General features: G+C 39.1%; 1 protein-coding gene across 50 annotated transcripts in view; it reads right to left on the bottom strand.

Moving 5' to 3' along the window:
* MAP7 (microtubule associated protein 7) overlaps positions 1-18,060 on the bottom strand; it is a 176,851-nt gene that overhangs the window by 32,264 nt on the left and 126,527 nt on the right. For 25 of the 50 annotated variants that reach the window (XM_084955193.1, XM_084955201.1, XM_021072611.2 and 22 more), the window contains 3 exons: positions 6,441-6,604; positions 5,529-5,646; positions 1,850-1,960 (listed from right to left, as the gene is read on the bottom strand). In XM_084955193.1, coding sequence (XP_084811319.1) covers positions 1,850-1,960; positions 5,529-5,646; positions 6,441-6,604 — 393 coding nt within the window. Of the gene's footprint in view, positions 1-1,849; positions 1,961-4,783; positions 4,871-5,528; positions 5,647-6,440; positions 6,605-18,060 lie in introns of all 50 variants that reach the window. The other 25 variants (XM_084955279.1, XM_084955284.1, XM_021072654.2 and 22 more) reach the window with 2 other exon arrangements.

Below are 18,060 nucleotides of genomic sequence, written 5' to 3'. Positions count from 1 at the left end.
TTCAAGGGGCAGTTTCCTGGCCCCAGCTACAAACTGCTCGTCAAACTGCCCTTGACCCTTAGCCTCACCCAAAGGAAGAATGCATGGAATCAGGATTGATCTAAAGAAGGACATCCATGATGGAAAGACTTGAGGATGCAATGAAGCAACAATATGGGTTGGGAGCTGGTCATCTCTGTTCTGGTCCCTCTTCTCCAACAATTAACTTGTAGGATACGAAGTCAGGCCCTTCACCTCTTAGGGACTTTATTATCCCAGCTGGAGATAAGCTATCCAATAATCTTTCCCCAGATTTAATGCCCAATTACTTAGGAATATCCAATCAGATACTGTCACATGGAATCTATTAAACATCTTATTTCCAGTTGACACAGTATTGCGTCACTCACAGAAGTGTGGATAAGATACTGTTGTTTTTGCCCATTTTCCCCATTCCTGACCTTGCCCCGATTTCAGCTATGGGATTATAGGAGACAATAAGCAAGGGTTAACTGAAAATTACCATGAAGTCCCAATTATTGTCTGTCTTAGACCCAGGTTCACAAAAATATAAAATCCAATGGCTAAGCGATTGATTCCAAAGAAAACATGAATAGACAATATTAAGAATAGCATTCACATGCTATGTTTTATGTTCTATTAAGGGAATAGGTTTAGAAATAAAGGCTACTTAAAAAAGGAACTTTAATTCATAAAACTTTTCTCTAACATAAAAGGCCCCTAATTTGACCACATATCTAATATTGTTGATTTAGGCAAATTAGGTTAAAAAATGATTTAGGTTAAAAAGCAAGAAGAAGAAGTTGTTCAGACATTTACTGCTTTAAGAGATTAGTTATAACACCAACATGTTATATTGTACATTACAATAACACCGTAACTTTTATACAATACAAAATATACAAATACACATACACACAGAGGACATGCACACATTACATTCTTTTTTAAAAACTATAAACACTTCAAAACCTGTTTCTTAATAAAGCACTCTAAGTAACCACAATTTGTTACTTTAAAAGAATATGTGTTTTTATATTGCACATTAATTCTTTGGTTTTTTAAATTTCAAATCATTTTAGTTACTTAAGACACATAGCTTATCTTAAAAGCTTGATTTTTCATTCTATGATATATAAATGTGTAAAATAAAACTTTCATTTTATAAATTACTCAACATTCATGTACTGTAAATCCATGGCATGAATAAAACTCAAAATTTCAAATAAAATGTTAATTGAAGGACTATGAATATTAAAAATTTTAGGAGGCTTAAATGATGATACTCTTGTACTTAGGCCAAATCTCTTTAAATGAATGGACACTAAAAAACCAATCACACACACAAAAGAAATGCAGTAAGAAAGGTTTGGTTAAGGGAGGAATAAATCAGCAGAATGAAATCTACCAGCATGAATCATTTTAAAAGGGTTATTTTTAAAAAGTTAAAGCCTGGAATTCCCAAAGTACAGATGAAAAGTCAAAGACAATCTGATTGAAGTGAAATAAATGTTCATAACAAAGATTATTTGCATGTTGGTGGATAAGCGGGTGATTTCTGGAGCTGTAAACTCATGTACTAAAAACTTGAGAGAAGCACCGCTTTCATCACTGCTAAATGCAATCATTCAGCCAAGTTCTAAAATGAGAAATGTTCTTGTCGCAAGGAAAATGCTGCTCAGGCGTTTATTGCTTTTTTACTCTGAAGTTTTTTTCTTCCTATTTAAGAAACGTAGGGAAAGCAACTTCAGATGCTTATTTTTGTCTGTAAACATCCAGAAAAAAAAAAAAAAAGGCATTAAGTAAATAACAGAACACTTTTTTTTTTTGGTTTTCCTTTTGACTGTACCTCTATCTGGAGAATTTAGTAAAGTTGCAGATGAAGAGGAGAGCCGCTTGCTAATGACGGGATCAACATGTTTCGAAAGATTCATGGTGGAAACTGACCGCCTGTCTGGATCTAAAACAAATGGAGATAATGCTAATTGACAGCCAGCATGCAGGAGTGCAATTTCCTAGTTCACTGATGGAAGGAAAAACTAGGATTGGATGCTTTCAGCTCTATGACTAGATCTTTACCATAGCACAGTTTTCTAAGTGCATGTTTTCAGGGTAACTTAAAGGCTAGAAATACTAGTTTTTTTTTTTTTTTTTTTTCTTCTTCTTTTTAAAGGATAAAACAACTATTCAGCTCACCAGTTTGTCAGCCAGGGAAATTCAAGCATATTGTTATGATACAACAAATGGAGGAAGACCAAAGGAAAACCAGTGGAGGGCAACAAAAATAACAGAGGCACACTGTGAAGTAATGAGGCCTTTGCTTCACTCAAAAAAGGAAGCCTTCATAATTTCCTGAAGTTGGAACAATAGAGCAGTAGCAGTGCTGGTAAAATTGGATGTGAACATGAGAACAAGAACACGAGGTTCTGTGCACTTTCTGATTCCTTTGCTTGTAGAGTCATTTTATCCAGGGCATTGAAGTTTACTATAGAAAAACAGCTTAAAAAGAAAGAAAAAGAAACACTTTAGGTGTGGAAAGGATGGCCCTCAGAGCATTTCTTTTTTAAAAATCTACTAATAACCACACCTCGGTGCCTATAACACAGAATTTAGTGTGGCTGAAAGACGGCCAATCAGCCCACAAGCTTGCTTAACAAAACTGGCAGCAATGTAAAGAAAATCAGAATTCTTTCTCTTATTATTAATAATATTCTTATTGCTGTTGGATAATTTTAGAGTAATTCTTTAAGTTAGAAGAGAAACAATAGCTGTATAAAAGGCAAAAATCAGCTCGGATAGTTTGTTCTCTGTGCAGTGTGACCAAGCTCGCTACTATAAATCACGTTCCCTGAATAAAATTGCATTTAATGACAGTCTAACCATCTCATCAGTGTATTTATCTAGGAGGCAGGGAGATATTCTGAGCCATAATAGCCAAAGTTAAAGGGGTTCTTGCCGTATTTTGCTTTATGGTCTATTGTTAATGTCTTCTAAAACTTAAAAAGAATCCAAAATATTCCTTGTGGAAGAGGCCTTCAATCTTTGTCCCCATTAGTCTGACCCTGGTAGTAGAAAAATACTAAACTTTTCGCCATAGAATAGCCATTTGTGGCCATTCTTCACAGTATCCAGGGGATAAGCAAGGCTTCCACCAACATCGGATATTCCTATCTTCCATAGGGACTCATTTTTATGATTTGAAGCAATTTTTTAAAGAAAAAATGTATTTATTGAAGTGTCACTGACCTACATGAAGCAATTTAATTATTTAAAGAAAAACAACCAGACATCATTTTTGTGACTCAGATTTACATTGAACTGATGGGCTCTTAGGGCAATTCTAATATAAAAGACTTAGGGTAAAATGTCAAAAGGAACATCTTCATGAGAAAACGTGAGGTTCAAGGGGACAGGGAAGGCTGGCGAAAGTCATTTCCAGGAGGTTGTAGAGCAGTGCATTTTCTGATATTGCTTTACATGTTGAGCTTCAGTTGGGGGGAAATTGTGGCTCCATGTAGGCCTATCGTGCATAATTAAAATTATGGAGCTAGAATATGTATTTATTACATTACTTAAGACATAGTAAGAATTTTTAATCTTTTTTCCCCCCTCTGTGAACGAACACAAATCCACAAAAGGATTTATGAAGAACTGGTTTTAAAAGTCTGTTTCAGGATTCCATTTCATTTCTAGGTCTATTTGTGCCTACCCCAAGTGAGGCACTGTTGTGAAGCAAGGGCCTCAAAATGAGCCAGACCTGGTCACTGCTCTCGAGATCATAGCAGATCATTTTGGCCTTGGAGAATTTTGGCGAATTCTCTATTATTTTCAACTTCTCTGCTCTAGTATAGAAGCAGTCTTCTCTAATTCATATTGCTCATAAAGAAGGATTTTTACCCAACAGCTCACACATACGATGCTGGTTTCTCTTGCTGTGAGTGGCCATAGCAAAGGTCATATATTGAACTCTGAAGTGGAAGAATTAAAGCTGAGTAAGTTTATTTCCCCTCAAAAATGTGTGAAAACCTGTAACAGGTTTACATGTGTAACATGCACATGCAAAGCATGAAGCCGAGTAAAAGAAAAACAAAAGGTTATAAAAATAATATACCATGACAGCTTTTGCATGAAACAAATATGCAAAACTGTCCCTTGAATGGAATATCACATGTCAATGATCCTATGGTCCCAGATTTGGTATGTGCCCCACACCAAATACCGCTGGGTCATGAAGAACCGAAGGAAAAAAGTGTTTTCAAATTTAGTTCAATACATAGGAGAGAAAGTTGTGGCAATATGCTTTTCGATTTTTTTTTTAAAGGAAAGGGTTATAAAAGATACACTGAATGTTCGCATTGAAATGGAATAGAGCCAACAAACAAAAATCCATCATTATTTAGGTTAAAACTGAAAGTGGCAACAGGTGTTTTGACTAGGCGGTGAGGGGTGGGCTGGGCAGAAATAAAGCCAAACTGGATGTACTTTGGTCCCAGGTGATTTAGTAGTGAAAAAACATTTAAGGTTTTATCCAAAAATGATCGTTTAAAAAGAAAAGTAAACATATCACATGGAATTACTTTATTTCCATACCTTTGAGTCACCCGAGTTATAGTATCAACACTTGAGAACCACTGTGCCATTTCCCAGATCTAGGTCTATGCAACAGGGTATTCTGCATGCATTATGACTAAAGTGGTGATGGTTCAGCTACTGATGAACTGGTCCTAGGCCTGAGGTGCTAGCTACAGGTCAGGCAGTCAGCAAATCACAAGGATGTCTGTACCAGGTTTTCTAGTACCACCAAAAGTTGTGACGTGGTGGTCCAGGCCTGCTAAATCGAGAAAGGTGAATGATGATTCAACAAAACCACCTGGGGACAGAATGTAAGACAATGATTTTTCAAAGTAAATTAAAAAAAAAAAAAAAGTTTATTAGACTCACACAAATGAAAAAGAACTGACACACTATATAAAATTCAAGGTGTGTTGAATTTACAGTACAAAAATAAAGCCCCTCACTAAGTCCAAATTTCAGTATGAATTTATATCCATTCAAGAACAAGGAAATCACTTAGACATCCACTATTTTTGCACTTTCTCTTGCACAGCCTTAGGGTTGTACATACTTTGGGGTCAGAATACGTAAGCTCACAGTACTGATTTTGATTGTCAATATTGCTATGATTCTTCTAGAGAAAAAGACAACCTATTCCGTAATCCTGAAACCCCTATGTAAATGAACTACTTAAAATAATGCAGCGTTGAAACTAGCTGTTTAGAAACACTGCATAGATCTCTATCTCTTTAAAGAATAACAAATGAGAAAAGCAGCCTGTGTGGAAGGAGGGACCCTTATCTTCTCACCACCATCACCCTCTTATCCTCAAGCAGTAGAAGCATCATTTAATTGTAGCTTAATTATCTCCACAGGAGTTTTGTTTTGCAAACACAGATTTAGAATAAAGAAGCAACTGAGACTTTCTATCTAGGAAAAAACTACAGGGATGTTTGAAAGCGGTGACTGTTTACCTGTGCTGTGGATGCTGGGGCTCCCATGGAGAGGGCCTCCCCACGACCATCGGTTATGCTTCTGTTTTGGCTTCTGGCTCCTTTCCATTGTACGTCGAACGACAGCTTCATGGCGCTCCTTAAATGCAACAGAGGAGCTACTGATTAGATTCAACCTGGTTGTCCGAGGACTCTTCCACTTCAGACAGAGTGGACTGAGAGGTACTACGTACATTTCAACCTTAGTACTTCTCATCTATTGCCTAAGTTCTATACCCTCAGGTACGAACAACCTCGGGGGACTACTGAAATTATTAGGTTCCAGTTGATAAAAGTCTTTGGTATCCATCAGGCACTTAAATAAATGAGCTTTATTACCACTACAGGGAGTGTGAGGCTTGTATCAACTCACAGAAGCCTGAGAGCGCAGGTTTTAGCTTAGAGATGTGTCACACATGTGATACTACCGTATTTTAAAAGCAGCATTCAGAATCTAAGGATGTAGGTGATGCTGACCCCACCACTTAATGGATTTCACGACATTGTGTCACCTATTCTGAGTCTAAATTTCCATTTTCACAAAAGGTGATAATGCTTACTTGAGTCAGAGAGTTCAATGAGACAATCTGCGAAAACCTAAGTGGTAAAGCCCTCTAGAAATACACTTCCTGGGAGTAGTCTTAACATTTCGGCATAGATGAAGTAAACATAAGTTACAGGTCTAGACTTGAGAAATGGGCTTTTAAATGTGACAAGAGTGAATACCGTCCGGTTCTCTCCCGATTTCCACACCACATCCTCCCTGGAGACTCTGACTCCCCATAAATCCGCCGCCGCTGAGACATCCTTGCTGTGCATCCTGGCTTCACAGTCACTGAGCTGCGTTTCCGAAACAGCCTCGCCTCGCCCGCGGTCCCCAGGGCGGCCTCTCACCTTGTCCTCCTCGAGTCGCTGTCTCCGCTTCTCCTCCACCGCAGCCCTCCGCCGTTCCTCCTTCAGCCTCTGCTCTTCCAACTTCTTCTTCCTCTCCTCCAGGTGCTTTTCATAGTGCAACCTGGCTCGCTCTTCTCTCTCTAACCAGATTATTTCTCTTGCAGCTTTGGGAAGAAAAAGGAGGGAAACCAAAGGCAGGCAGGTTTAAAACTTGAACAGTCAGGGCTGTAGAAGTGGCCCACACTTAACAAACATGGATGGGTTCTTTGTTTTTTATTAACCAGGGTTTATTAACCAACCTTTGCTTCCCTCAAATTTTCAGGAAAAAAACTATTACTGTTAAGTTTTAGTGCAATATGCAAACAATGAAAAGCCACTGAATTCTACTCTTTGGAAACCAAAACCACCTCTGGTTTGGCATGTTATTACTGTAGAAGCAGCAACACGTCACATGCTCTAGAGCAAATGCTGATATTGATAAAACCCAACAGTATCATCTGTTTCTCTCTTATTTAAAGATGTGATATGCTCCAGAGAGAAAGTCTGTGACTTCACTTGTTTCAATAGAGCATTGGTTAAGTATTAAGAAGATCTGGAAGAACATCCCAAGGTTGATACTTTAAATTTTTTTTAATTATATCACAATTATCCATCTGTTTTTTGCTTTGTTTTGTTTTGTTTTTGCCACTGGGTGCAGCAGCTTGATGTGGGGTCTCAATTTCCAGCTGGACTGCAGCAGTGAAAGTGCTGAATCCTAACCACTAGACCACCGGGGAACTCTTCCCAAGGATTGATATCAGAAGAAAGATATATCCACGGGCACGTCACACTGAGTCAGACAAAGGAGGTGAGGGTCCAAATAAGCAGCCGACCTTGTGTCTGAAGTGCTCATAATCCAGTTGGGTAAGACTTATTGTCAAAGGCTGAGTGAAAATATACAATTAAAAACATTCATTGATGGATTGCTTCCTTTCTTCTTTACGTACACCTGGTCCTTCCTTATCTTAGGGAAAAATATACTCCACAATACCTTTAATAATATGATGCTTTCTTCAGCCATGACAACTAGACATATTTTTCATGAGTTATTAACATGGTAGACAAAAGTGTCCAAACAAAATACAGAGCATAAACCTGGAGGTCACTACATGGCATAGAAATTAAAATGTCACTTTTTAAGAGGGAAAAAAATGAAATTCAGAACACTTAATTTCCTCTAAATGTTTACTATCGAGATTCTGTATTTCTGCTACCATTAAATCTTTCCAGAGCTGTTCAGTTGAGGAGACAAATCTACTGAAAGGAATCTGAACTTTTGTTGTTGTTGTTAAATACTGTATGGTTTTATTTTTATTTTAACTTTTTTTTCCTTTTACGGCTGCACTTATAGCATATGGAGGTTCCTGGGCCAGGGGTCTTATTGGAGCTGCAGCTGTGGCCTATGCCACAGCCACGGCAACACTGGATCCGAGCCATATCTGTGACCCATGCCGCAGCCTGCTACAATGCTGAATCCTTAACCCACTAAGTGAGGCCAGAGTTCAAACCCATATCCTCACAGACATAATGCTGGGTCCTTAACCCACTCACTGAGCCGCAGTGAGAACTCCTATTTTTATTTTTTTAAATCAATTTTATTGGATTATAGTTGACTTACAATATGTATTTGTGTCAGGTGTACAGCAAAATGAGTCAGATACACATATATCCATTCCTTTTTCCCATATAGATTATTATAGAATATTGAGTAGACCTCCCTTTGCTATATAGTAGGTCCTTGTTAGTTCTCTATTTTATGTACAGCAGTGTGTATGTGTTAAGCCCACCCTTGTAATTTATCCCTTCCCACAGTGGTTTCCTCTTTGGTCATCATTAAGTTTGATTTTGAAATCTGAGTTTGTTTCTGTTTTATAAACATGAACTGACTTTACTTTCATGGAAGGAAATGGAAGAGGACAAACTCAGGTTGGTGCACAGAGATCTGGGTTCTGGGTCAACATGTGGTGAGAGCTGGACATTTGGATTTTGGTTTTCTCTTTCCTAAAACATGAAGAAATTGATCTTCAAGGTTCCTTCCTTCCAATTTTAAAAGCCTGAGTTCTAATGAAATTCTCAGGCCTAGGTTAAACATTTACTCTAAGAAAGAGCACAAATATTTATGTGCTCAATAAATATTTACTGAATGACTGAATAAATAGAAAATATTCTGAGAACACATTAAAAGTAACAGATGGACAGCATTACTTACAATAGCCAAGATACAGAAACAATCTAAGTGGCCACCAATCGTGAATGGATAAAGAATATATGGTATTCATAGGCCATGGAATATTACTCGGTCATAAAAAAGAAGGAAATTTTGGCATTTGTGACAACATGGGTGGACCTAGTCAGCATTATGTTAAGTGAAGTATGTCAGAGAAAAGACAAATACTGTATGATTTCATTTACATGTTGAATCTAAACAAAACAAAACAAAACAAATGAACAAACATAACCAAACAGAAAGAGGATCAGAGATAAAGAGAACAATCAGTAGTTGCCAGAGGGGAACAGAAGGGAGAGAGAGAAATATGTGAAGGAGATAAAGAAGTACAAACTTCCAGATGTAAAATATATGAGTCATGGACATGAAATGTACAGTGTGGGCAATACAGTCAGTAATTATGTAGTATCTTTGTTTGGTGACAGATGGTAACTAGACTTATTGTGGTGATCATTTTGAAATGCACAGAAATACCTAAAAACTATTTTGGGTAACAGGAACTAACACAGTGTTGTAGCTCAACTATATTTCAAAACAAGCAAACATATAAACTTATAGAGATCAGATTTGTGGTTCCCAGAAGCAGGGGGTAGTGAGAGGGAGACTTGGATGAAGGTAGTCAAGGGTACAAACTCTGGAGTTCTCTTGTGGCACACTGGGTCAAGGATCCAGAGTTATCGCTGATGTGGCTTGAGTTGGATCCCTAGCCTGAGAACTTCCATATGCCATGGACGCAGCCAAAAAAAAAAAAAAAAAAAAAAAAAGGAAAGAAAGGGTACAAACTTCCAGCTATAAGATAAAGAAGCACTAGGGATGTAATGTGTACAACACAATAAACATACTTAACACTGCTGTGTGTTATATAAGAAAGTTAAGAGAGTAAATCCCAAGAGTTCTTATCATAAGGAGAAAATACATTTTTTTGATTTCTGTAAATTTTTCTTTTTTTTTTTTTTTTTGGCTACACCCACAGCATGTGGAATTTCCCGCGCCAGGGATGGAACCCGTGCCACAGCTGTGACAATGCCAAATCCTTAAACACTAGGTCACCAGGGAACTCTCTATTTCTTTAATTTTGTATCGCTATGAGATGGGTAGTCACTTAACTTATTGTGATAATCATTTCATGAAGTATGTAAAGTCAGATGATTATGCCGCATACCTTAAACGTATACAGCGCTACATGTCAATTATATCCAATAAAACTGGAAGAAAAAAAGAGTAACAGATAACAAACATAATTCTAATACTGTCTGAGGATGCACTTACTTTCATCACACACACTCACGAACATAACGCTGTTTGAATTTTCTACGAGAATATCTTACTGGTAGGCTTTCAATGATAATACACACTTTAATTCATTTTGAAAGGCAGATTTGCAGTGACAGATTTTGTCAAAGCTTAAATAGTACAAAATATTAGAAGGTGAGATGGAAGTCTTCCTCTAACCTTGGACCCTCTTACACTCCACTTCCACCTCTTTATAAATGCACAGCACACATACTGTATGTAGCACAACAGTACACCTGCCGCTCTGCATCTTGCTTTTTTCACTGAAAATACATCTTAGACATCTTTCCATACCACCAGGTAAAACATGAATCTAATAGTCTTTTAAAATGACTATATAATATTCCAGTCTCTACATAGCTTATTTTATATAACCAGGTAATTAGTGATTATTGTTTTCAGTATTTTATCAATTCAGACCTTGATATCACTGTACAATTACAAACCTCTGTATAGACCCAGGAGCATATCCATCCAGAAGCAGAACTGCTCAAAGGGAATACAGATCTACAGTCTTGAAGACAGTGCCGTACTGTCCTCTGTGGAGGACACAGTACTTTATACTTGGACCAACGAAATATGAGGGTCAGAGGCAGAGAAAAGAAACAGATCTGAACCCTGAAACCCAGAGACAGGTAGGATGGGCCTGTTTCTTCACTCTTAGCTCTAGTACTACAGTCTCTGACTTCTCTACCCTGTCTTAAGGAGAACTTCAGATTCTTTGAGGACATTATAACTAGAACATATTCCTTTCTTGCAAGAGACCCAGAAAACAAAAAGACAAAAATAAGATGTTTATAAAATATTAAGAAATATTAAAAAAAAAAGCTGGTAAGGCAAAAGTTGCAAAATAAGAGTTTATCAATGTGCAGATTAATTTTCCTTAAATAATATTTTTCATCAGGCTTGAGTATTTGTGCTTATTTCCACATGAAACTGAAACTCCCCTCATTTCTCAAGTCCTACCTGAACTTAGCCTAAATAGCTTTATTTATTCTGCACTGCTCTCACCAACCTCTTCATTCTCCCTGTGGACCTTTCTCCTCATCCCCAAACCAACCATGCTTCCCCAATCTCTTTGCTCCTGAGTTGCCTCTTTGGGAAAGCTGCCATCCTTTTGTCATCCAAACGGATCCATCCTTTAAGGCAATAGCCTCATAAAAACACAGAATGCTGGGCTCTGACCCTCACTGTTACTGCTTCTAGGATGGGCCCCAGTAATCAGCATTTTAAACCTCCCAGGTGATTTGGGTCCCAAGTGATCTACGAATGCCATTTGCAGGAGCACTGCCCTTAAAGTCTTCTCCAGAAACGTTGTCTCTTTCAGGGCTCACGGCTGCCCTTAGGACATCTGCCACAAACTTTTGCATTTCTTACATTGACTTCTATGTAGCAAAGGTCTCCCTCCACCCCAGCCCTGCCTTTTTTTTGTACTCACTATAGTGAGCTTCCCAATTTGTCTATAACTAAGAGTCTTAATAATTACTTTCTGATTCACGGAGAACTACTTCTTGACTCACTCACCCGTAACTGTGTGGTCTTAGGCAAATCACTTAACCTCCTTATGCCTCACTTTTGTCAGGGTAAATTGTGGCTAAATATAGGACCTTCTCATAGATTTACTGTGAGGATTGAAAGAATAATTATACCTAACACAGAAGAGTTCTCTGCACTTAATAACCATTCAGTAAATAACAGCCATTATTGCCATTATTGTCATCTTCACCATATAATTCCAATTCAGAAAATTAAAGGTAGTTCTTCAGGCTGTGCTATCAATCACAACAGGACTGGAGTTCCTGTCATGGCGCAGTGGAAACAATCCTACTAGGAACCACAACATTGCAGGTTCGATTCCTGGCCTTGCTCAGTGGGTTAATGATCCAGCATTGCCATGAGCTGTGGTGTAGGTCACAGACGCAGCTCGGATCCTGAGTTGCTGTGGCTCTGGCGTAGGCCGGCAGCAACAGCTCCGATTAGACCCCTAACCTGGGAACCTCCATATGCCTCGGGTGCAGTCCTCAAAAGACCAAAAAAAAAAAAAAAAAAAAAAAAAACCAAAACAACAAACAACAGGGCTAAACATTATTACAACAGTCATTAGTTTTATCCCAAAACAATCTTTTAAAGGAGGATTATTTATCAAACTCATGAGTTCCACTTCTATTTTCCACCAGGAAGTGGAGATCCTATTGCACTGCCTTCTTAAACAACTGTCTGTAAACAGGCGTACAAGAATAAGCAAACAATGGTGAAACAGCAAACAGTACTTTCCTATTATTGCAGAGTATGCCAGTGAGCACTAGGATTTTTTAATTACCAAGTAGAGATCATGCGCTATTTTAAACTGAACGATAACACATAAAATAGTTTAATATTTTAATAAGAATTGAAGGTTAATTTATTCTAAGAGGTTTAGTTATTTAAAATATTCCCTGTGGGAGTTCCTGTCATGGCTCAGTGATTAACGAATCAGACTAGGAACTATAAGGTTGTGGGTTCAATCCCTGGCCTCGCTCAGTGGGTTAAGGATCCGGCGTTACCGTGAGCTGTGGTGTAGGTCACAGACACGGCTTGGATTCCGTGTTGCTGTGGCTCTGGCGTAGGCTGGCGGCTACAGCTCCTATTAGACCCCTAGCCTGGGAATCTCCATATGCCAAGGGTGTGGCCCTAGAAAAGACCAAAAAAGAAAAAAAAAAAAAAAAAAAATTCCCTGTGGAGGGAGTTCCCATTGTGGCTCAGTGGAAACGAATCTGACTAGTATCCATGAGGACACAGGTTCGATTCCTGGCCTCACTCAGTAGGTTAAGAATCTGGCACTGCCGTGAGCTGTGGTGTAGGTTGCAAATGTGTCTCGGATCTGGTGTCGCTGTGTCTCTGGCATAGACCAGCGGCTACAGCTCTGATTGGACCCCTAGCCTGTGGGTGCAGCCCTAGAAAGACAAAAAAAAAAAAAAAAAAAAAAAAAAAAAAAAAAATCCCTGTGGATGATAGATAATATCAAAATTTTATATTTCCTTAATAACAAATGAGGCTTTTGAACACAAGAAAACAAAAATCAACAATTGCTATGGACTCAATTGTGTCTCCCACCCCATTTCATATGTTGCAGCCCTAATGCCCAACGTGGCTGTATTTGGAGATGGGGTCCTCAGGAGGTGATCACAATTAAATGAGGTTAATTTTATATGGACTACTGTCCATATAAAAAGCGAAACCAGAGAGCTCACTTTCTTTTCATGCTCAGAGGAAAGACCACATGAGAACAAAGCATTCATGTGCAAGCCAGGAAGAGAGCTCTCATCAGAAACTGAAGCCCACCAGAGCCTTGATCGTGGACTTTCTAGAACTGCAAGAAAATAAATGTCTATTCTTTAAGCCACTCAATCTACGGTAGGCTGTTATAGCAGCCTGAACAGACTAACATAACAACTCATTCAGTATTCAAATCATTAACAATCACTAATTTCATTGAGGCAGCTGTCTAAAAGAATAACATGTCCTCAAAAGGGACTGTGATGAATGTTATTTAAACTTTACTCTTGTGAAGTTATTTTCTCCTGGACTCTGAGATCACCATATAAAAATGAAAGGAAAACCCATGGTGCCCCCCGAAATACAGGACATAAACAAGTCCGTCCCATCCCTGAGCTGCTGCCACCAGGATGACACTTTGGTGACACTGTAACAGTATGTCAGTGCCGCACAAGGGGAAATCCACTATCAATTTGGACTCTATTTAGAAACACACTGACTCTTGTATGAAAAGGAGTTGGATATGAAAGAGTACTGTACTGCATAGAGCAGAAGCCCTGGCTTCAGAGGAATCCGAGGTCACCCCTACTGCTGCCACTCCCCAGTTATGTGCCACCAAGCAAGGAGTGACTTCTAGGGTCTCATTTCCTCAAACTGCTGGGGCACCATTTTCCAAAGGTTGCCAGGTGGGATCACAGTAACGTATAAAGTGCTTGGCACAATGCCATGTACACAGTAGGGTCTCAGTACACATACACAGTCATAGTGAATCTTTATGGCCAACATACTATTTCCTGTCTTACTGCTACAGAAAGAAGGCAGCTAAAGGGATGGTAGGACAGAGAATGCAGGTGGTGCACTCATGAGCTGGGCTGACTCCCCATCCCAGTCACATCCAACAATCTAGGACCAGCCTGGTCCTTCTGAACCAGCTGACCTGGGTGTGGACGGAGTACATGTTTCACCCCCAGGTGAGGGAAAGAAAAACACTCAGAGAATAGAGCGACGTTACCATGTAACCTCTGAAACACACACAGCTGTTGTTTTAGTTTCATACTAAGATGTGGAAAGATGTGAATATGTTATTGGTCACACTGGTTACCACGATAGCCAGTAAGAGTCAGAAAATGACAATCGATAATATCTGCATTTCTGGTCTTGATTCTGCCATTAATTCTGTGTGACCCTGGAAAAATCAGCTAGCCCCTCTGACTTCTAAATTAGAGCGTGTACAAAATATTCTCCGAGATCTTTTTCAATTAACTCCCATGACTCAGTTGTTTCTACCTTGGAAGACATACGTGGGGTTGTAATTAGATTTCTTTTTGCTTTGATTTTGAGTGCTAAAATTTTAATCTTTATGCTTTATCTCAGTAATTACTGTGATTACTTATAATTCGAATTCATTTTCATGTTGCTATGAAAACATTATTTTTTATGCTAAATATTAATTTTTTAAAAGGAAACTAATGGCTTAACCTGGCTCATCATCTCTGGGAAGGGGGGCTGTGGAATGAAAAATTAAGAGTAGGAAATACTAGTTCATTTAATAATCAAGAAATGAGAATGAAAAGATGAACTATTAATTCAGCTCTGATTCCAAAGTTGGTACTTGCAGTTACTACACAATATTTCTTCCATATTCATAGCTGCGTGTGTAAAATGTCCACTTGAATTTCCTGGTCAGATCCATCACGCAACTTTACTCATATCTGCATATTCGTCCCTACCTTAAACCAGAACCTTCTATGTCCTGATACCAGATACACGACCTCCTGATAGTTTACAAGGTCAGACTCCTCAGGGTCATCATGCTCAATTTCTCCCTCACGGATGCTCCAACCTAACTCAACACTCTCACAACTGGCCCTATCATTTTACATCAGAATCCCTCCGATTCAGTGTCTTCTCTCTAGTCCTTTTGATACTACTGTGTTTAAGCCCTCATTCCGTTCTTACAGTCTATCTCCCTTCATATCCATCCTACATAATATTCTCAGAGACACCCTCCTCGCAAAACAAACCCGATGTCATAATGCTTCTTGAAAACCTGTTAGTTCCCCTGTTCAACTCCTTAGACTGGCCATAGCATGAGGTGCATTGTTACACACTACCCCCTGCCCCCAATACCTCTTCCCACCTGGCAAACATCAACCTTCTTTCAAGTCCTAGGTCAAACACCCCTTCCTCTGAAGAGCCTCCTCTAGTGGCAAGGACAATTCCATAGCTCTCGTACTTCAGAGCCTAACTACTCTAAGTTCTTCCCCATGGAAAACAATGTCTGGGTTAGCTGATGGGTAAAGTAAGTTTGATGAATAAACAGGCTAAAGAGTTAAAGGATTGCTTCTATGCATAGTGCTTTACACTGAATCCCAGTGTGAATTCAAAGCCTTCTCAACTAGTCATTTAAACTGTTTTTCCACTCTCCTCTCATGTGAATGTTGCAGAGAATGGCCTGGTAATAAGGGTGACCTTGCAGGATACTCACAGCGTCTCCTGCCCAAGGGGCCCTCCTACTCTGCCTCTTGCCCTGGATACGATGGTAGGCTAATGGGTCTGAGGTACTAGGACAGTGGTATGCACCTGTGAAAGTGCCAGACCCTGGCAATACTGTGCCAGGACTTCTTACCTTCAGACCTCGCCTTCGAGGCCTGCCTGGCCTCAGCTCAAGTAAAGGGAGTTCTGCTAAAGCGCACAAAGCAAAGGTTGTCCTTACAATCTTTTTGTTACCGCCTCACCCCGGGTCCGCTTTCACTCCTCAGGCTGCCTTACTAAGCCCCGCGCTACCAGACCAAGAGGCACAAGCACCCGCCCCCCCCCTTGCCTCCTCCTGTGTAGCTCAGAAACTAGACTTCTCCAATCCCAGGCATCTAAGTCAGTCTCCGGAGTCATATGACCTGCCACCCTCAGCACCACCGTCATCGCGTGAGATGTCCTTAGCTCTCTGCCCTGATACCAAGCAATTTACAGGCATTAACTTCCCAGCCATCTAGCAAAGCAGGCACTGTATTAAACTTATTCATAGTAAGTGAAGAAACCTGCCTAATCTTTTACACTAAATCTGTGACAGAACTTGAATCCAAACTCTGGAAGAACTGAGTCTGACTCTGGAAGAACCATTGTGCTAAAAGGCGGGATTTGGAACACCCACCCCTGCACTCCCTGTGACTAAAGTTCCTTCTCTAGATGGGGACAAGATGGTCACCCAATGTGACAGTCCTGATCTTCTAATGTCACTCTTGGCCTCAGTCATCATCTGTTTTTCAAGACCCCTTCCTTTTCTGGCTTTAAGATCTTTGAATTGTCAGCCTTATAGACAAAGTAATCTTGGGAGAAATAAATGATGGCAGCTTAGTCACAACGATTCACTTTATGTTAAGGCTTCAGCCTCTGGGTTACCTAATCCATCCTGCAACGAGCATTTCTTCTTTCCAGTCCCGAGCCTGACTCATGATACTGCTGCTTTGGTATGTGCTGAAGTCCGTATCGCTTCTGCTAACGTGTACTCAGATCCCTCAGCTGTTCTTAAACTGCCTGACAGCCTTGGGAGCTTTTGTGCACTATATTCATTAGGTGACAACTTTAGGAGACCAGATGCCATGGTTGACCATAGATCTGTGCCAGTTTTATCCAGTAGAAATGTGGATTAGAAAGACTGCTTTTCCAAAGTATTTTTTCTGTCAATAGTCTCGTCAGAACCAATTACTGCCCTATGTTTCTGTCAAAAATAATAACATGAAGTGTAAAACCAGGGACAATTTCACTTATTTATGATTCTAATCAGGGGTATGGCATCGTTAGTTGTTTACTAATTAATTTTAACTTCCTTTTAACACTTTGGAGATGAACATTCAAAACCAGACTGAAATGATGATTTATTTCTTGCCACACTCTTTTTAAGACTGCTGTCCCTGAATTGACAATGCACTGAGATTGGATGGGTGAAGAGGGAAGCAAAGCAGAAAAGCTATGGCTGGAAAGGCAATGAAGTTGCCTTTGAAATTATCTGCGAAATAATGCAAATATAATTTAATTGAAGGTCAAAATCTTTTTTATATTTTCTCATTGTTTCTAATACTGATATTATGACAGAACTCCTATATAGCTTTGAATTTACTACAAAACCCAACATTAAGGAGCTGAATGAGTGATTTGTTAAGTTTAATTTTTCTTTAGGAGCCATAGGAGTCAATCATACAATTCTTTAATAATCTTTCATGATTTAATAGACTCTCAGAAAGCTCCCTGCTGAGAACGTGACTCCATTCATGCCAATTTACCCTCAAAAAGAGAACCTTATATCTTCTTAAACACAGAAGATTATTTGTTTGCTAAACAGTCATTAGATCACCTTGCATTTTTCAACCTATTATAGGACTATTAGTTTCCTAGCATATATGAAGAACAAGCTATTTTAGGGCACAGCTATTCTATAGATTACCTTTGTATCTTTGTTCATCTGAGAAAATGCTTAATAAGAATTTCAGACTTATTTGCCTGGCCTACTTTTAACAGTGAAAGGCAGGTGTCACCTGGTAATATGGTAATGTCTAAGTAATTTGCAGTATACCTACTGCATTCATCTCTACTTACACTGAAATGCACAGACTTTATTTATTTAAATGTATGTATTCATTTACCATATAACCAACCTTTGTTAGACACTATGTGCCGTGCACTGTTCTAGGTACCAGGCTATCGAAATTAAAAGATGACCTAAGTCCTTTCTTTCATTAAGCTTATCTTTCAGTGAAAGCAGATCAACAACAAGCAAAATACGTATTTGAGCAGACATTGACAGTGATA

The sequence above is a fragment of the Sus scrofa genome, chromosome 1 (genome assembly GCF_054392235.1).
Source record: "Sus scrofa isolate SSC_HxYL_T2T_F1_AM1 chromosome 1, Sscrofa_HxYL_maternal_Yorkshire_Landrace_v2.0, whole genome shotgun sequence".
Classification (NCBI taxonomy): Eukaryota; Metazoa; Chordata; class Mammalia; order Artiodactyla; family Suidae; genus Sus; species Sus scrofa.
This window is presented reverse-complemented; position numbering and strand designations above follow the sequence as displayed.